The sequence below is a fragment of the Nesoenas mayeri genome (genome assembly GCF_963082525.1).
Source record: "Nesoenas mayeri genome assembly, chromosome: 4".
NCBI classification, from domain to species: Eukaryota; Metazoa; Chordata; class Aves; order Columbiformes; family Columbidae; genus Nesoenas; species Nesoenas mayeri.
In genome coordinates this window covers 19,509,272-19,527,222 of record NC_137540.1, presented here as the reverse complement: position 1 = coordinate 19,527,222, position 17,951 = coordinate 19,509,272, and the positions used below count along the sequence as shown (strand labels likewise).

The 17,951-nt window shown below is 40.4% G+C and overlaps 1 protein-coding gene across 2 annotated transcripts; it reads right to left on the bottom strand.

The window, feature by feature from the left end:
• Nucleotides 1-1,343: 1,343 nt before the first annotated feature.
• ZNF330 (zinc finger protein 330) lies at nucleotides 1,344-17,097 on the bottom strand. 2 transcript variants are annotated; one of them, XM_080344315.1, is made up of 10 exons: nucleotides 16,170-17,097; nucleotides 11,803-11,932; nucleotides 11,509-11,528; nucleotides 11,328-11,398; nucleotides 9,314-9,393; nucleotides 7,642-7,768; nucleotides 6,809-6,913; nucleotides 4,235-4,281; nucleotides 3,021-3,138; nucleotides 1,344-2,349 (listed from the first exon to the last, which is right to left on the bottom strand). In XM_080344315.1, the coding sequence occupies exons 2-10, from the start codon at nucleotides 11,920-11,922 to the stop codon at nucleotides 2,072-2,074; spliced, it is 966 nt and encodes a 321-aa protein (XP_080200441.1). In that variant the 5' UTR covers nucleotides 11,923-11,932; nucleotides 16,170-17,097; the 3' UTR covers nucleotides 1,344-2,071. The 2 variants fall into 2 exon arrangements, with proteins under 2 accessions (XP_080200441.1, XP_080200440.1); XM_080344314.1 differs by having other exon boundaries at nucleotides 16,206-17,097.
• Between the last annotated feature and the right edge of the window lie 854 nt (nucleotides 17,098-17,951).

Genomic DNA, 17,951 nt, shown 5'->3' with positions numbered 1-17,951 from the left:
TACTCTGATTATGATGATTAATTCTGTTATGTCAGCAGCCTTTGGCACAGCCAGTGACAGCAGCAGATTTCATATGGGAAAAATATAATTCAATAGCCAAGAACCTTAAAGGGAATTTTGTGTGGTTAAGTAATAATATTATTAAATGACACACAAGCAGGTATAATTTTATGTACATCTAGAAATGTGCATCCTTTCCTTAATCCCATGTAAGACTTTATATTGGTGTGTAATTGTTTTGCATTTGAAACATCAGCCAAGATTAAAAAACTGCCATTGTTGCTGGAACTGACCAGCCACAGGTGGACTCAACTGTGGAAGTTTTTGGACCACATGAGTTTCAACACAAATTCTATCACAGGTGCCAATTTCACAAATAAGTAATCACTGTTGATCTGCCAGGCATCCTACTTCCCTCACTTAGAGTCTGGTTATACAAAGGACTAATCAAGACATCTATCAGGTACATTACTTAAGATGGGTAGGTCTTCCCTGGCACATGAAGCTGGATGGCCCTAGAGTTTCAATTTTTGAAGGGGATTTGGCTTTCAGACACAGCATTAACTGTTTTCCTCTCTCGTTCTGAAAGCAAACACTTGACATGCACTGATCAGGTCAAGTCCCTCTCTCCAGTACAGTTTCTTATCTCAACTGCCATGACTAAGTTGCGCTGTTAGTTTGTTTTTGTCTTGGATGAATTCCAGCTCATAACGTTAATAAATTTGGTATGAGAGGCATTTAGGAGAGAAGTATGAAGATTAGGTTCTTCAATCCTGTTTTGTTAAAAAATGCTCATTTGGCAATCCTAACATTATTAAAAACTATTCTCAATAGGGTATGCTCTGCCAACATATGACCTTTAGCTGCTAAGAAACCATAGAGAAAGTATCACAAAAGTAGGTAATTCTACAATCAGTTCAGATATTTGACAGATAACAAGACATAGCCCACTTGCATTTAAGCATGACATTTATAAAGCTGGAGTAACATTTCAGGTGGCTGTCCTTGTATCTTCGTCTGTCTGCTGTTAAAAGTCACTATCCTCTCAGCATTCCCCTACAGAAGGAAGCTAAATTTTATCACTTAGATTTGTAGACTGGCAATTACTATGTTTACTTTCAAATCAGAATCACTGCAGACACTTCTGCGAGTGTCACCTCAGCTCTGATGCACTGATCACGTACCTTGTACCAGCACATTTGCACAGAACAGTATATGAACTCAGCATCCTGAAACCCCTCTGTGTTTTCTCACCTTTCCAACTCATATACAAGGGTTGTTTCTTAGTGATTTTTTTATTTCTTTGTATCAAGTGCAAGGAAAAGAGGTGAAGGCTAGGCACCTTTTGATCTAATGAGAAATTGTCTTATAGAGTTTAATGGTAGAGAGGATACACCAACATTTTTATTGCAATAAAATTTATTATCTGGCATGCAGTTGTAATGCCTGCGTATAATCCCACTGATTAATATCTAATACTAAAAATGCTGGAAAGGTAACGTTCAAGTACATAGTGAACTACATTGATCTGCCTTACCTACATAAACAAGAAAGTTATTTTAGCCTCCATTTACACTTTGTGTACAACCTGCTTTCCAGCTATTCAAGGGAGATCAATATTTGAGAGAATGAAGTTGATTTTTATTGTGCGGATGAAAAAAATGCAGTCACCAACCCACCACTACATTAATTTTATGAAATCCGTTAACAATTACTGTAAAAAAATAACTTAATTTCTGATGAGCAAATGGGAATGAGTTGTACAGCCTTCCCACATTCCTGCATTGATGGGGAAGTGGCACTGAACCATTACACTCAGTAACCTGAGGCCAAAACCCCTGTTTGCTTAGGGGAATAGCAGTATTTGTGATTTTTCCCCCTAGTCGCAAACCCAATATTGGTTTATACCAAAAAAATTCTCAGTGGGAGTTACTGCAGAAGTCCCGCGCTCTTTACCCTCTAACTTAGATATGTAAGTACCCGATAGAGCTACCCTACTGGCACATACACAACACGAGTGAAGCATTGCTTGGCTCCTCCCAAATGTTTTCAGCTTGCCAGCATACTAAGATTAATCTTCAGGCTCCTCATAATGTGCATACCCACTAGCATAGGTCCTTCCCAAATTCAAGTTGCTGAATACATCTGTGGTATCTGCATCAGAATCCTTCCCTCCCTCATCATTGTCATCTTCATCGTCGTCTTCTGCTTCATACTCCTCATATTCATCCTCACAATCACCTGCATCTCCAGTCTTGCTGGAGGAGAGGCTCTTCCAGTAGGCATCATAACCAGAAGCTCCATCTGCATCTTCACTTCCAGTCTGCCGGCCAAATTTCAAAGAGCGTGCTGCAGGCAGAGAAAAATCATTATGTTCTCACCTCTCAAGAGCAATTTGAGCAGAGCATCTAAAATTCTTTTCCATCCTTTTCCACTACTCAGCAAAGAGTGTACAATGTTAGATAGCCTTTTTCTAAATCTGACATTTTCAGATGTAATTCTTACTCTGACAGAACCTTTCTCCTACACACAGTCTCACCCCCTGCAGCCAAGTTTGTATGAAAAATAAAGGCACCCAGAGTAAAATTTAAGTTTTAAGATAAACCTTTGGTACTTCATCCAAGAAAACCTGTAACTGGATGTGCTCTGCAGACATAATACATATTGCAATTTATTCGAGTGCTTGAGGTAGATTGTACGCATATCATCTAATCGCACTTCAAAATTCATTAGACAGCTTTTTGTAGGGGAAATAAAGGCTTGAGCAGTGATTTTTTGCAATTTTTGTATAACTGAAATCTCAAACTAAACAAAAGCTGTTGCTGTTTTGGAATCCATTAATAATTAAGAATGAGACACTGGTCAATTCTACAAGTAAGAAACACAAAGTTTTTCTCAAAACAAACACAGCAGAGCTCTGCAAAACAACCGAAAGCCATTGGACTTTACTCAGTGTTCTTATGCAGAAAAGTAGTCACCCATGGTACTAGCTTGTTAGCTAGGGAAGCAAGCAGACTTACTTGACATGCTGAGATCCTTTGTCTGCTGAGTTTCATGGCCACATTTCGGGCAGGGAGGCTCTTTTCCCTTTTCCTGCTTGAAAACCTTACTTCGCACATGATCGTCACAAAAACAAGCCTGTGGGGTGAAAGGAGAATGAAAAGGCTAAATGTTTTAATCATAGAAGCATACACTTCAGCAAGAAGTAAGGAAAAAAAAAGTCTAATAGTAGTAGGATTTTCTGGTTGGGATAAAAATTTAATGAGCTCTATCTGCAGTGGAACTGGAGTCTTGGAGTCTGTATGCTATGCACAGAGCAACCACTTCTGTGTTGAACTTAGTTTCATGGCTTTCTGGGGAAAAGGCTGCACAAAAGTGCTGATAAACAAGTAGAAAAAGTAACATACTCAAGGACTGGATTACATTCCTGCCCGCAAGGAGCCTGGCAAACTTTGGTTTACATTGACAAGCTTAAATAAAACACAGAGAGGTATGCCAGAACATAACTATGCAGTGACCTGAAGGGAAGAATTTGAGATAGAAATTTCACATGTTGAGCACCAGGGTGAAGGTATCTGGAGAAAGGAATGATCGGGAATATGAAATCAATGCCACGGTAGACTGCAGAGAAAAATATGTAGGGTATAAAGAGTAAGAGCAAGCAATGAGCCAGCACCTGGAGAAATCTGGGCAACGCTGATGGTAAAGCAGGGGGAACTTTTTATACAGAATTACTTCTGAGCGTGTAAAACCAAGCCTGATGTCAACAAATTAGCTTGTGCATGTGTAAAACTGGATTAGCTGTGGAGATTGTTTCTTTCAGATCAAGGCTGCAGTGTCTTCTGGTCAGACCATGACTCTTTAGAAAAAAAATTCATTGTCTGAGTTCTATGCTGGATCAAAACATATCCCAAAACCTTGAATTCTGTTCAAGACCAAGGGCTGACTTGTTTGCTTTGGTACAGCCCCAATTTAAACACAGAAGGCTGGACAAAGTGAAGACCACCTCACCTGGCATAAGGATGCACAACACTGGGCTCATGGTTATAGGCATACATAGACAAAAGCCATTTCATCCTCTGTAAGTCTGCACCCAGACTTCAGAAACTAATACAAAAAGTCTGAATTTTTTTTTTTTTTAATAATGCAGAGGAAGACATGACAAGGCTTGATACCAGTCTTGGAAGCTAAGGAGAACAAGTCTCAAATCACAGCTACTTGCAACTGTCTTTACCTTACAACGCAAGCAGGAATGCTGCCCAAGCCTGTTACAGGAAACACCTGTTGGAGAAAATCAATATGTAAAATGCAGTACTTGGAAACCATACATCTGTTTTTAACACCTTGTAAAAGTATGAAATAACGTAATTGAGGCATTAATTTTAATTCCCTGACACAACTGCACTTTCGAAACACAAATCAGTCATTTTACCATACAGAATCATTTTACTACATTTTTTCAAGTCTAAGCCTCATTACAGTAATGTGGTTTGACACAAAAAGTGGAAGTTGAAGAGGGAAAAGTGTTTATTTCTTAAGTTTCCAAAGTTTTAAAAACAGAAGGTTCAGAACCTATTTAGAATTAAGTGATCACCTTACTTCTTCTTTTCCCACAATGTCAAAAGAAGGAGTGCTAGTATTTTACAGTCACTTTAAAGGCTGCCACGACACTGTTTATACCTTTATCTCCTCTAAATGGGATTTGAGAATATTTGAAGCTTGCAAACTTCCAAACCTAGAACAGCTGTTTTGTTTTGTATTTTCTGTTATGGCCTCTGGAAAATGTACTTTATTGCACAGAACTTCATATGAAAATCTATCTAGCAGTTAAAGAATAATAACTGGCACATAGCTGTAAAGAGCTTCCAATTTTTTTTTTTTTTACTCCACTAGAGGGAGTACAGTAAAGGCAACCACACAGGAACTGGCAGCTATGTGAAGCTGGGTGAATGTTGCTCCTCAAGAAGCAATAATATATATTTTATCAGTCTCTGTGCAAGTATTCACTCCGACCTTGCTTTACCTCTGTGACAATAAAACGGTTTTGAATCTGAAGTAATAAGTATCATGAGGTCTCTACAGGAACAGGACAGCCATGGGAATTAGCACTCTGTTATGTGTTCAAAGATGGAATAGGAAATGCTGAAGCGCATACATTCAAACACTTCTGGAGTATCTGCACTTTAAGAAAACTCTCAGATAGTGATGGAAAGTAACAGAACCTTTTACACAGCTAGAGTGGGATTTAGACTACAATTGCAGAACCACATTTAAGGTTTGTGTATTCTGTAAAAGTTCAGGTTTTATAATCTTGTTAGCATACACTGACAAAAGTCCTGCTTCTCCACCAAAACTGCACTGTGCCATAAAATGCTGAACACAGTGAAATCCCTTAAAAAGCAACTTCTCTATTCAGGTGTGGCACCACATCTGTGATTTAAAAGCTTCCAACAATCACTGAAAAAAAACATTCTTGTGGAACAGCTGTTGTTGCTTCAATCTTGAGATGCAGGAAGATATTCTGGCAGAATATATCAAGGGAAGCTAATCAGGACTCAAAAAATAGCTGCCTGGGAAAAAAAGGATGGAAGATGAAAAAGAGATAAGAGATTTCTAAAGACAGACTATAATGTTGAAATCAACAACTATTCTGAATCAATTAGGACAATATTAGTCGGTTCTGAAGAAAATAGTCTTATACAAGATAAAGAGCACCTTGAATTTCTATAATAAGGATTGAAAATGTTATAATAACCAAAATACATGCATTTGAGTTTTGGAAGGGACAAATGCTTGTCTCGTGGGCTAAACCAAATAGTTAATGGTGGGTAGAAAAGCAATACTTCTACAAAAGATGGGTTATTTCAAACATGCATGATCTTTGTTTGTTTGGGTTTTGGTGGGATTTTGGTTTTTTTGGGTTTTTTTAAGTTTCCCTGTTTCAACCAGATATGAGGAGTGGACTAGCAGAATCAGGCATAGCCATCATGTTCTCTTACAACTACCAGTTTCAGCTTGTCCACACACTTAATCAAGGTTTGAGAGGACATGAAGTCTTCAGCTACCTGTTCTTTACTCAGTGAAAGTGGATACATATCAACATTTGATACATCTACTGACACATCCACTGGTCAGTGAATAAACTAACACTGAGTTTATGCACTGGATGAACATTATTTTTGTTACATCCTTCCATGCTCGCTGTCTTACTACATCAGACGACGACTGCTTCCTGCGTCATGGCCCTTCTTAGGACTTGCTGCTTTTGCAAAATCAACAGATGCGAACCATTCACCAACATACAGGCCATCTATAGCAATCTGGGTAAGTTTAGCCAGACTAGACATAGGTGGTAATATTTAGAGCAGCAGTTTTCCATGAGAAACAAGTATATAGAAATCACTCATCATATGGTCAGAAGAGTGGAATAGAGCTCCTTGCCTGCAAAACTTTGAGTAAAAAAAGCAGCAGCAGCTGTTCCAGCAGTTTTTGTGCAGTCCTGGCCACTGCCAACGCTGTCAATTCAGAGACTGCTGGCTCCTGCAAAGGCAACTTCCCATGGGAGGCCTCTAAGAGCCAGGCAGTGAAACAACTGCCACATAAAATCTGGCATGGAGGAAGGTCAGAGACAAAGGGTCTGGTCTAAATAATTGGATATTGAGACCAAGCACAAAGGAAACAGAGGCCTTTCCTCCAGTGGTGGCAAAAGCGAGCTATTTGGAACAGGCAATGGAAAGTATTCTGGAGCACAGAGGAAGCAACTGGAGATTCTGTTTAGCTCTGGTGAAATGGATGATGAATAACTTACATTTAAATGTCTCTGCTTCCAAAACTTGGCAGCTGGCTTGATGTTCAAACTGATCATCTTCACAGAGGAAATTGTGGCAAAAAGAGCAGGCGAATATTCTGCCTCCTGAAAGATTTATCAAGGCAAAATAATCAGCAACAGGCATACACATCAAGTTCTGCTCTGCAAACAATTTAGGCAGTAGTTTTGACTGAGGACCAGTTCTGCCTTCTGTCACAAATGCTTCAACAAAGTCCTAAATTAGACACTGCCATCCATTATTATACTGAAAAATACCATGTATGTTATAGTACAGGACAGCATAAATATAAAGCAATATTACTTCTAGTCGTTTTCATTTTAATTTGACTATGGCAGTTTTTTACTTAGATCAAATTCTGTTTCTTCCAGTCTCCTCCCCTCCTACCCCCTTGTCTCTGATGCACACCAAAATACACACTTTAAAGGATTCCACAGATGGACATCACTATTGTTTGCCAAGGAACTGGGAATCCAAATACCAGTACTAGTGCAGATGAAAGGAGTGGGAATGTCAGAAAATTGTGTGTTAACAATCTGATGTGATGCTTAATTATGTGAAGCAGTCAGCTGCTAGGACAGCTAATGCTTTACATAAACATCCCTGAGTTGTACGCTGTAGCTTCTTGGGTAGGTCACTTATATTCCCCACTGCACAAGGTCTATTTTTAAAATGGAGAGAATGCCTTGCTTTGAACAAACATACCGCAAGGAGTGATCAGTGAAGATTAAAAATGCTATGTTAAGAATACAGGTACAATAACTTTAGCAATGTCAGCGCATTGCTTAGATTTTCTTAAGTGTGAGCAACCTACCGTGGTCCCAGACAGTTCTTTCACACTCAATACATTCTGCATCTGCAAGAGGGCAGATACATGCATGTGTACTGAGACATTTCCTCCCGTGACACACCCAAGCTTCACAGAAATCACAGATTGCACCCTGCAATTACAGAAGGATATTATCTTGAGACTTCTGCAATACCTAGAGAAAGACTCTTACTCTATAACCCTGAATGTATTCAAGTATCTATTCCCTCAGTGGGTTCATTCCAGTTGAGTGAGAGTATGAACTGCATCAATATTCCTATCAAGCCACTACACAGTTCATCTTGTTTGCTTGATATTAATTTCAGCAGGATTAAGTATAATGCAAAATAACTTGGTTTTCTCCTTTGTGTGTTTTTTGTTTGTTTTTCTCTTTTTTGTTTTGGTTTGGGTTTTTTTTTTTGTTTAGTTGGGGTTTTTTACATTTCAAATCTTAAATCTTATACATGAAAACTGTGTCGTCCAGATGAAACCTGAGATTCATAAATTATAATAATCTGGCAAAAATGCCATTTCAAAAAAAGAACTGAAAAATGCCACTAGATTGAAAATCACTCATTTGGATTTCAAACCATGCTATATTAGAACACAAGCTCTGCTGACAGCCAAGATCAAATAACTCATTAAAAATTAGTCAGGCTGTTTAATTTTCATTTTGATTAAGCTACAAGATCTACACATCAACTATCCCTTAATTGTATCATTTAAGAAGCCTCCTTAGCTTCTAGGACCAAACTACTGTGTTACATACTAAGAAATCAATGGTGAATCCAAACTAATAGTAGATGAAAATACTGTGTCAGTTAGCACATGGAATGAGTTTTGGGAACTTAATTCAGACTGGAAAAGGAAGATGTGTTACTGAGAAAAGCTGACGGCCAACTGGAGGCAGAAACAGGACAGAAGTTTAGTCCATAGAGCATTTAATTCAGAGGCTACAATAGCTCATACCTTGCTTCCCAGAACTGCGTAACATGTCCTTCTAAGAACAAAAATTAAAAGGCCAGAACCTACAATTATCTCTGCTAAAAGCCCAAATGTGGTGGGGTTTGGTTTTGCTTTGTGGGAGGTTTTTTGCTGTTGTTGTTTTGGGTTTTGTTTGGTTTTGTTTGTTGTGGGGGTTTTTTGGTGTGTGTTTGTTTTGTTTTGTTTTGTTTTGTTTTTTTGTGGGTTTTGTTTTGTTGTTGTTTTTGTTTGGTTTTTTTTTTTTGTTGGTGTGGTGTGTTGGGTTTTAAGTAAAATTCCCCCTGAATACCATGGTACAGATTCTTCTCTCTGAGTATGATGGTCTCTGCAATACTGAGAAGGCAGCACGAAAAGTCCACTGGTTTCTATAGAATGATCCTGGATTTCAATGGCAACTGGGAATTGGCTGTGGGGCATGTAAGCTCCAGTGTTGTTAGTGCATGAGCCTGGGGCCTGTCACCAACACACATCTGCTAGCATCCAGGACATGTGTCAGAGTATGCAGGAGCTGAATCTGAAAATGCAGAATTTGTGTTTCCATTATATAGGAAAAATCAGTTTGTGATTGTAAGATGAGAAAAAGATCTTGGTATGGTACATGCTATCATTCTATCAAACTGTTTTATCTTTTTTTCAGATAGAGTTGCATAGAATAACCTCAGTGCAAAAAGGGTTGTGATTTTTCTATACATACCACCATTGCTAGTCCAGTACTGTACACACCAGCATGTTTTATGACACAGTCTGAAGACTTCATCATGCATTTGGTTTTTCCTGTTTATAAAAAAAGGTAAGCAATGGAAGATTATTTTTTTTTAATTAGAAGTAATGTTCCTATTGAGCAGTACTTTAACAAAGCCCCTGTACTCAATTGTAAATTTAGGTAAAAATGCAAACAAATATCTGCAACCTGAAACCTACCCACACATCTCCCTTAGATCAAACTGTCTGTTTTCAGTCAAAATCTCTTGCCCCAGTGCAGAGATAATGAGGCAATACAGTGTCTTGCTATATGTTTTGATGCACTGGCAAAAATTTCCAATGTCAAAATAAACCAAAGAACAAAATAAAGTCAAGCAATGACATATTCAGAAGTTGCATTTAAAACTGCTGCTACTTCTGTCCCACCATAAAAGCAGCACGTGCTCTGAGCAAGGCTGAGGTCCTCTGGAAATCAACACAGGCACCTGATGATTTAATCACTTGCAGATACGTGGCTTTTTGGTGGTGGCCATTGTTTTGCTTTGTTTTTTAAAACCATATAAGAAATTACTTCCTAGACAAAAAAAACTCCCTTCAAATGCAGGGGATGGGTGGGAGAAAAAGCCCCAGTCTACAGTTAGGGTGACAACTTTCCCCTACTCCTTGCCTCTGTAAAGAGCTCTACCAGAAACATCCACACTCTGTTGCAGTTTCACAAGCAACAAAACTCTTGTAGCTAGCCCAGGTTACTGCAAGGGGGTTTTAGCACTGATTTAGGCTGCCCTGCCACAGATCCCTTTGGCATCTCTGTTATTGCCTGCTTAGAGAAACCAACAGAAGGGTGTTCCCTGCAAACCCATCCAAGAACTGACAAAACCAAATTCTACTCTGAAAATGTAATAAAATCCCAGTATGCAGCATCAGCAGAGCTTTGTATTAAATCACACCCCAGATACTAAATGGCTATTGGAGGATGAGGAAGAACCAGTGGTGGGCTGAGCTGAGCAACGTGGGGTGCTGGGGTTATTACTGGGTCTGGTGCACCGCAATACAGCTGCCTTGCTTCCGTTCCTCAGGGACTTCTCCAGGAAAGATGCTGTTGTTTTATAGGGGCTGTCACCAATGCAGAATTAAGCACCAAACAGCTCTTACAGTCTTTGTCTTGGAAAACCTTGGGACTCAATATATTTTTATGGTTGTTATTAGGAATGCTTTTCCTCCAGAAACACGGTGCAGATTAAGGTAAATTCAACACACAGGAGTCAGCTTCAGATGTATAATATACCATAAGATTGACGACATGTTTTTAGTGCTTCACTGCATGATGACAGGAAGAAGACGTATGAAGGATGACATGCTGCCATTGCACACTAACAGCCTTGCTTGTGGAAATGCTCAGTATTTGAAGGTCCCAACAAAGGTACTGGAAGCTGCAGATGTCAGCAGCTCTGAGAGTCAAACTCTGCAAGGATGTGTTGAAATAGTAAAACCATAAAATTCACTTGAAAGTATGAAATTATTATCAACATCCCCTGCAAGCAAGCAGTTGTTTTGATTGATACTAAAATGATCAGAAATTAGATCACCACCAAAAAGCAGTATTTATTGCTGCCTTGCTGGCAGTCAGAGCCTTTCTAACTTTGCTGCTGTTATGAAACAATACCCCACAGGGTCAATCTAGGGAAATGGTCAATCAGATGTTCTCAATCCTAAAAGGTAGCACAAGAAATTCTTTTAAAGATCAGCTGCTGAAGACAAAAGCCCATGACCCAGACTTGGAAACTTCTGGAGGTCAGAGGCATATGCATTACTGTGTAATCGAGCAGGATATCTTCTCAAGGAGTATATTCACAGCAGATTTAAAAGAACCCACTCCAAAAATAACAAAGGTGCTTTCTCCAAAAATTGCAAAGGTATTTTTAAGACAAAGATACTCTAATTGCTGAGAGTTTAACAATACAAATGGGGCTGAGGATAGCATGTTTCCCTTCATTATTTCTACTTACCACATTGTGCACAAATGGGTAGTTTTTGAACAGAGTTACAGAAGTAGCAAAAAGCTCTATTCTTCTGTCGTCTAGGCACATGGTGGGGGGGGAAAAGAAAGCAAGGATTAAAAAAACCCTGTAAAATATTTAAAACCAATTAATATTAAAGGACTGGTTTTAGAAAGGGAAAAATACATACCTTTGGCATTTATCACATTCCTAAAAAAAAAAAAAATTACTGGTAATTATTTTTATTCTAGGTAAAATACATAAAATTTATACACCCTACAGGGCCTCTGAATTAAGTTCTGATTAGGAACCAAATGTTTGATTCAAGTATTATGTTACTGATGAAAAAGTAACCCTAAATTTAAAGGAAGGATGGTAGAATGAATGGCATCCTTGTGGCATTTAATACAGTCAATGTATTATCAGTGCTTTTACAAAACTTAAAATCAAGCATTGTAATATAAAATACTTTTGGTTATTTTACCATAGAAGCATTACAAGGATGTTTGGCTAAATCTATGTTGGCTCTTGAAGCCCGTATCTGTTTTTCACGTTCACGACGGTTCTCAGCTTTCTTACGAGCACCAGTCTTCTTTTTAGGCATTTTTCGCTATCTGTGAGGGACAAAACAGGTATGTAAGGAATGCACACAAACGCATGTATGTAAATACATGGATACACATGACACATCCAGCACTAAAACCAAATCTTGGAGTTCCCATGTTAACTGTGTTTCACCTCCATTCATTTCCTTTTCTGAAAGTTTATTTTCAAACATAGAACAAGGGGATGTTCAGTCCTGTAGAAAGAGTCATGTGATGAAGCATAAAGAATCTTGTGATCTGGAAAGGACTTTGCTGTCTTAAACTGAACTATCTTTGAAGCGTTTTACCTTAAAAAAACTGGTATGTTTGAGATTTGTTTGTGGTGGGCCTCTGGTTTTAGTTTGCCTTGTCTATTTAATAAGGAAAATATTCAGCTCATTTTCACTTCTCTCTCATGCTTACAAACTACTTCAATCAGGTAAAAAGTACTCTTCAGGTAAGTGAATCGTGATGTACTGCAAAAATGTAAATTTCACACTTCATGAAGGCTTAGAAAACAAAATTTCATTATTATTATAGATTTAAGAGCTATGACAAAGGGATGTTTGTACTGCTTATTTATCATTCTAGCACATTAGCAATAATTAAGAGATAAGCATGCATTGCTGTGAAGACACTGCTGTTTTCCAAGAAGGGTTTACGCTCATTTAATTGCATCTGGTTCAACAGTGTGTCTATTTTAACATTCTAGGAGGGAACTAAAGCAATACAGTGGTAAGACCACCTGGTAATCAATCAGACCACTGCTCTCTTGTCATCTCCACAATGAACTGTGCAGTACTCACATATGCTTAATTTACTCTGTGTTTATAATTAACTAGGCAAGTATTATCCTGACTTCATTAAATGGATGACTGGGAGATTAAAGGTATGGTCTGATGTCAGAATTTCTTTTATCAATACAGGCAATCAAGACAGATACCCTTCCTTATGCTCCATCTTTATCATAGCCCCCACTTCTGCTGATGTAACTGCTGTTGGTGTCATATTCTAAACCACATATAGGTAAAAACAAAACTAAACTAAAAAAACCCAAATCAACAAGGACCTCCAAGACCCAAATTAGCATGAGCTGACGGGGGAAGAAGGTGAAAGGAGCACCACGGGTATTTGCTTAGCAAGCATGGGAATAAGAAAGCAGCTGAGGAAGAGGCAAAGACCTTTCCAATTAAAAAAAAAAAAATCACAAGTCCATGGCCCAGGTGGACACAATTCTTTTTGCCGTAGCTATCAAACCATACTTCCCTGTACGTGAGAAGATGGCTGAATTTTTGAAGTGTTTAGCTCTTATTTTGGTACTTCACTACAATGCTTCTGTTTTGAAAGCCTGGCCTCTCTAGCAAGTTGCTCTAACATACATCGCACTGTACAACTAATCTAGAGTTCTTTCAGCTACAAGTACCCTCAACAGCGCTCTGTGCTCTGCCTCTGATTTCCAAAACTGCATAAATACACTTACAAACAATTGATAACTAAGACTCAAGTGTCATCTTAAAATCTCCATCTCCACTTACAGGATTTGAAGAAAATCACTGCAGACCTTGGGTTTGGCAGAAATTGGTCCACGTGATGGGATAGTTCTGCCCAGGCCACATTTTGCTAATTCCAGTAGATATCTGGGTTGCTACCAAGGGCCACTGGTGTGAGGAAATGGGAGGTACCTGCTCTCCCCAGCTTCATCCCTAACTCCATGCAGACACACAGGCATACATGCTGTGATCGGTAAGGAGAGCTGCAGTATCAACTGGCAGTGAATGGTAGCAGCTTAAACATGGAAGAAAAATTAGTATCTTTGTTCAAAAGGTGTTATAAAATAAACCAAACAACCCTAACTTCCCTGAACAACGAAATATATTGTCCTGACCAAATACTAAAATTTGGTTTTGAAAGCACACATAAATTGGTTTGCTCATCCTGTAGCATTTTGCACCATGTTTAAATTGTATTAGTGTCACATTTTGTACCCAAAATCGTATTGCTGAGCTGCCTGACAGCAACTGTCATTATTCTAGAGCGTGACATTTCTGACACTGGGAGTCCAATATGAGGTTTCACACTAATTTTCGCACTGCTTGAATGCTGATTTAACAACCGAATTGAATGGTTAGTATTTATACCTTCACTATTTCACATTACCTCATAATTGAAAGCACCAAAATGACAAGCCATTTTGATGAAAAACACTCTCTCAATGACTACAGAGGACACACTATGAGAAATCTTCAAGAAGGTAGTTTCTAGAAAGTTGCACTAAACAACAAAACTGCAGTGTCAGGTTCTTTTAACAAAGCTATCAAGTCAATCCAGGCTTTCAATCACCATCCAATAAACAATAACACCCTATAGATCAACAGTCTATCACTCTTTCCCTCTAAGCTTCCACTTAAGGTGTTTGTTGTCACTGAGTTCTAAAGATTTAGGGAACTGACCGTCTTTTAATTTTCTCTATAGAGCTTAATAGTGTTATGCCAGAAAACATCAAAGTAAAAACTTTGTTTACCTGCAGTTCCTTTCATATCAGGGTATTACACCTTTTAAAGGTACTAATCAATATTTGAAATGCGTCTGCAGTATGTTCTACCTCCACTTTTGGCACTGCTTCTGTAATCCAAGGCTGATGGATGACCCAAAAATTTATTTTACGGACCACAATACCATTACCAAATGCTCAGACAGAAAAGACACGGTGGAGTCTGCAGTCTGGTTCCCCTGAAGGGTGCATGGGAGAAAAAAGTGCCTCTGGGGGACTTAAAACAAGTCCAGCTATCGAGGAAATGCCCACAGTGAGCTACTCACGTAAGAACTACTTGCCAGAAAGATTGTGTGAACCTTTTGCTTTAACAGTCTTTTTTGCTGAAGGCAGAGACTTACAGGCCTGCTGGCACCCTCCTCTTCACCTATGATGCTGTGGTAAGAGAAACCGTCCAGGATGCAGTATGTCCGTGCCCTCCTTATCCTTGGAAGGAATGAACCTGCTGCCCTACAGGCCATCCAAGCTCCTGAACTGGAAACATTTCTGCATGAGTGGGTTTTCTTTCCATGTGACTGAAGTGTTCTACTCAGGAACAAAATGCTCTGCTGTGACTGGGTCACAGTAGCAGCAGGAGTAAGAGTGACTCCAGCTGAAGGGTTGATGCTGTGGCACAGAAAGCCTGTGTTCACACATCAAGAGGCCATGTATGAACTGAGCAGTAGTTCAATGGAAAACCCCTAAAGTGTGTTGAGTGCATGCTGGCTCACTGAGTGTATCACTCTGTAGAAGTTTCACCTACTGTTTCTCAAATTCTATTTTTTTATTTAAGGTAAACACAGGCAAAGAGGGCAGAGCTCCTACCACAGCTCCAGAGACTGCTTACGTATTTTACCTGTTGGTTGAGCTATGTCAAATACATACGCAAGGTCTGGCACGTAAATTCGATTGAGGTAGTACAATGCCTATGCCATTTTTCCCCTCTTGAAGGTTGTCCTTGAAGAGTCCCCAAAGACACACAGTAAGTTTGCAGCAGACAGGAAAGCAGACTGCACCAGCATGCTGAGCACAACTTTCCCTTGCATCGTATTATTTTGTCTTATGTGATACACTAACCACCCTGCTGCCAGGAATATAAGGAACAGCTGTAAGAAGCTATTCATTCGGAGAGGGAGCAGGGGAACCATTGGGTTATTCTTGTCATGCCATGCAAACACTAATGGGACTCTGTATTTCAAGACTTCTTGTACTTGACCATCAAATAGCTTCTAGCTTAGGTATATCCATAAAAGAGAAATCATGGTAAATGCCCTGGGTCATGTCTGATTCTGTTCAGGACTCGGAAATACCTGTTTCATCACGTTGCAAGTTTAGAATATTATTATTAAAAAAAAAAAAAAGTCTATATTAGAAGTATGCCACAGTAATGACATTCCAGTCTGTGATCCCATCTAGTAACGATATGATTTTGGAGGCGCCGTGGCTGTTACTGACTCACAGCATGTTTCCGCAGCGCGGAGGGTGACTCGGCTCTCCGCCGCGCCGGCCGGGGTCCCCGAGCGATCCGCTCCTGAGGAGACGCGCCCCGGCCCCAACGGTAACGCTAACGGCCGCCCCAACGGCAGCGGGCGCGAGGCCGCGGCGTCCTCGTGACCCGATGTTACGTGACAAGCCGCGCGTGGGCTCGCACTTCCAAAAACACCCAGACCGCGATTTTTCAGCTTTACAGTATTTTTCCTTTTTTTTTTTTTTTTTCTGTTTGTTTCAGTATTTTACCTAGGCCCCCACACCGTGTCGCAACACGCTTCCAACCTGGATGCCCGTGCTCCGTCTTTCTCGGCATTTATCTCTGCGGAAGCCAGCGACCGCCCTCGCTTGCTCCAACGGGGGAGCCGCGGGTTGCCGGGACCGCCCCCTCAGCGCCCCCGGCCCGGCTGCCCTGTGCCCGCCCTGGCGCCGCGGCCGTGCGGAAGCCGGAAGCGGTGCGGAGCGGTGCGCTACCCGGCCGGCCCCGCGCGGCGCGGCGGGAAGGTTCCGGGCGCGGCCGCTGCACCCCGTCAGGCCTCGGGACCTCGACGACAGCGGGTAGCGGGGGCTGGAGGGACAAGCCGTGGAAATATGTAGAAACAGGGACTCAGGGAGCCAGGGGGGGGTGAGGCTCCCTCCGGCGGGAGCTAGGGAGGGAAGCAGATGCCCCAATAGCAAGTTTGCACTTTCTCCTCATCTCCTCACAGACCTGCGATGTCTGTGGGTTGGACATCGGATGGTTGGGAACCAGGAAAGGGCACCATGTCCACACTGCAGGGAAAGGTGTTGCCAGAGTTTTGGAAGGAGACATCGTAAAAAAAAAAAAAAAATAGATAGATAGATAGATAGATAGATAGATAGATACATGATTATTGAAGGCAGCACTTCAGCAGGAATAGTTAGTACCTGTATCATGTGCGGTGCCAAGCGCTTGGTGTTATAATGCGAACTGCATTTGCGTGCACTTGGAATCTTAGGAAAAAAAAGTGCCAAAACGTCTATCTCCACTTAAATGTCAGTGTCCTGAAGAGAATTAGGAAAAAAAAAAAAAATTGGTGTTATTTAGAGGTCCTAGTTAATGTAATCTTTCCCCTCCCTACAGGTATGCTGTCAGTTTCACTGTGGTTGGGAAATAATTGGAAAACTTTATTTATTATACTGAACAGTAACACTCATGCGAACAGCTGTTCAGTGGTTGTTCTGTCCTCACATTCTGTTTGCTTTCTTAGCTCTTGCAGCTTTAATTTGAGAGAGACCCAATATTAGGGCATAGTAACCACAACAATTAGTTGTGATTGTAATTGATTAGGGTTGGCACCTGAAAAGTTATGTCTGCAATCCTTCATCACTGGCTGTATCTGTTTTCAAATAAAGTATTGTTTAATCTTACCGGTAGGAATATGATGTGGCCTAAAAAGGGAAATAACATCCATTAAAAAAACCTGTGCATAGCTCTGTCTCACCTGAGGTTATGCAAGACATACATTATCACAGATGGACTTGCCTTTTGGAAGGAGAGCTCAGCCTGTTTCTCAGCAGTTTCCGCTCATTTCCCCGCTCAGCCGCTTAGAGGTCTGTAATTTAGGGATGTGTGCTTGAGTTCTGCAGTAGCTGTGAGCTCTGGAGCTTGCTTTGCTTGGCACACAGGAGAGATACTACACGAGGTGTGAAAGGGTGTGGAGGGTGACAGAACACTGGAACAGCCTGTCCAGAGAGGTTGTGGAGTCTCCTCTGGAGATATTCAAAGCCTGCCTGGACACGTTCCTCTGTGGTCTGCTCTGGTGAACCTGCTTTAGCAGGTGGGTTGGATTAGATGATCTCCAGAGTTCCCTTCCAACCCCAACCGTTCTGTGATTCTTTGTGGTGAAGACAGCTATATGGACTTGCTGCTCCCTTTGCTTCGTATGTATCATGAGCCCTTGCTTAACTACTCCTCATAAATGGCATATAACACAAGTAGAAACGTGAGAATGTCTTTGATTCATTTTAATAGCATAAGAAGTTCTTCCTACAAGCACATTTATTGCTCTT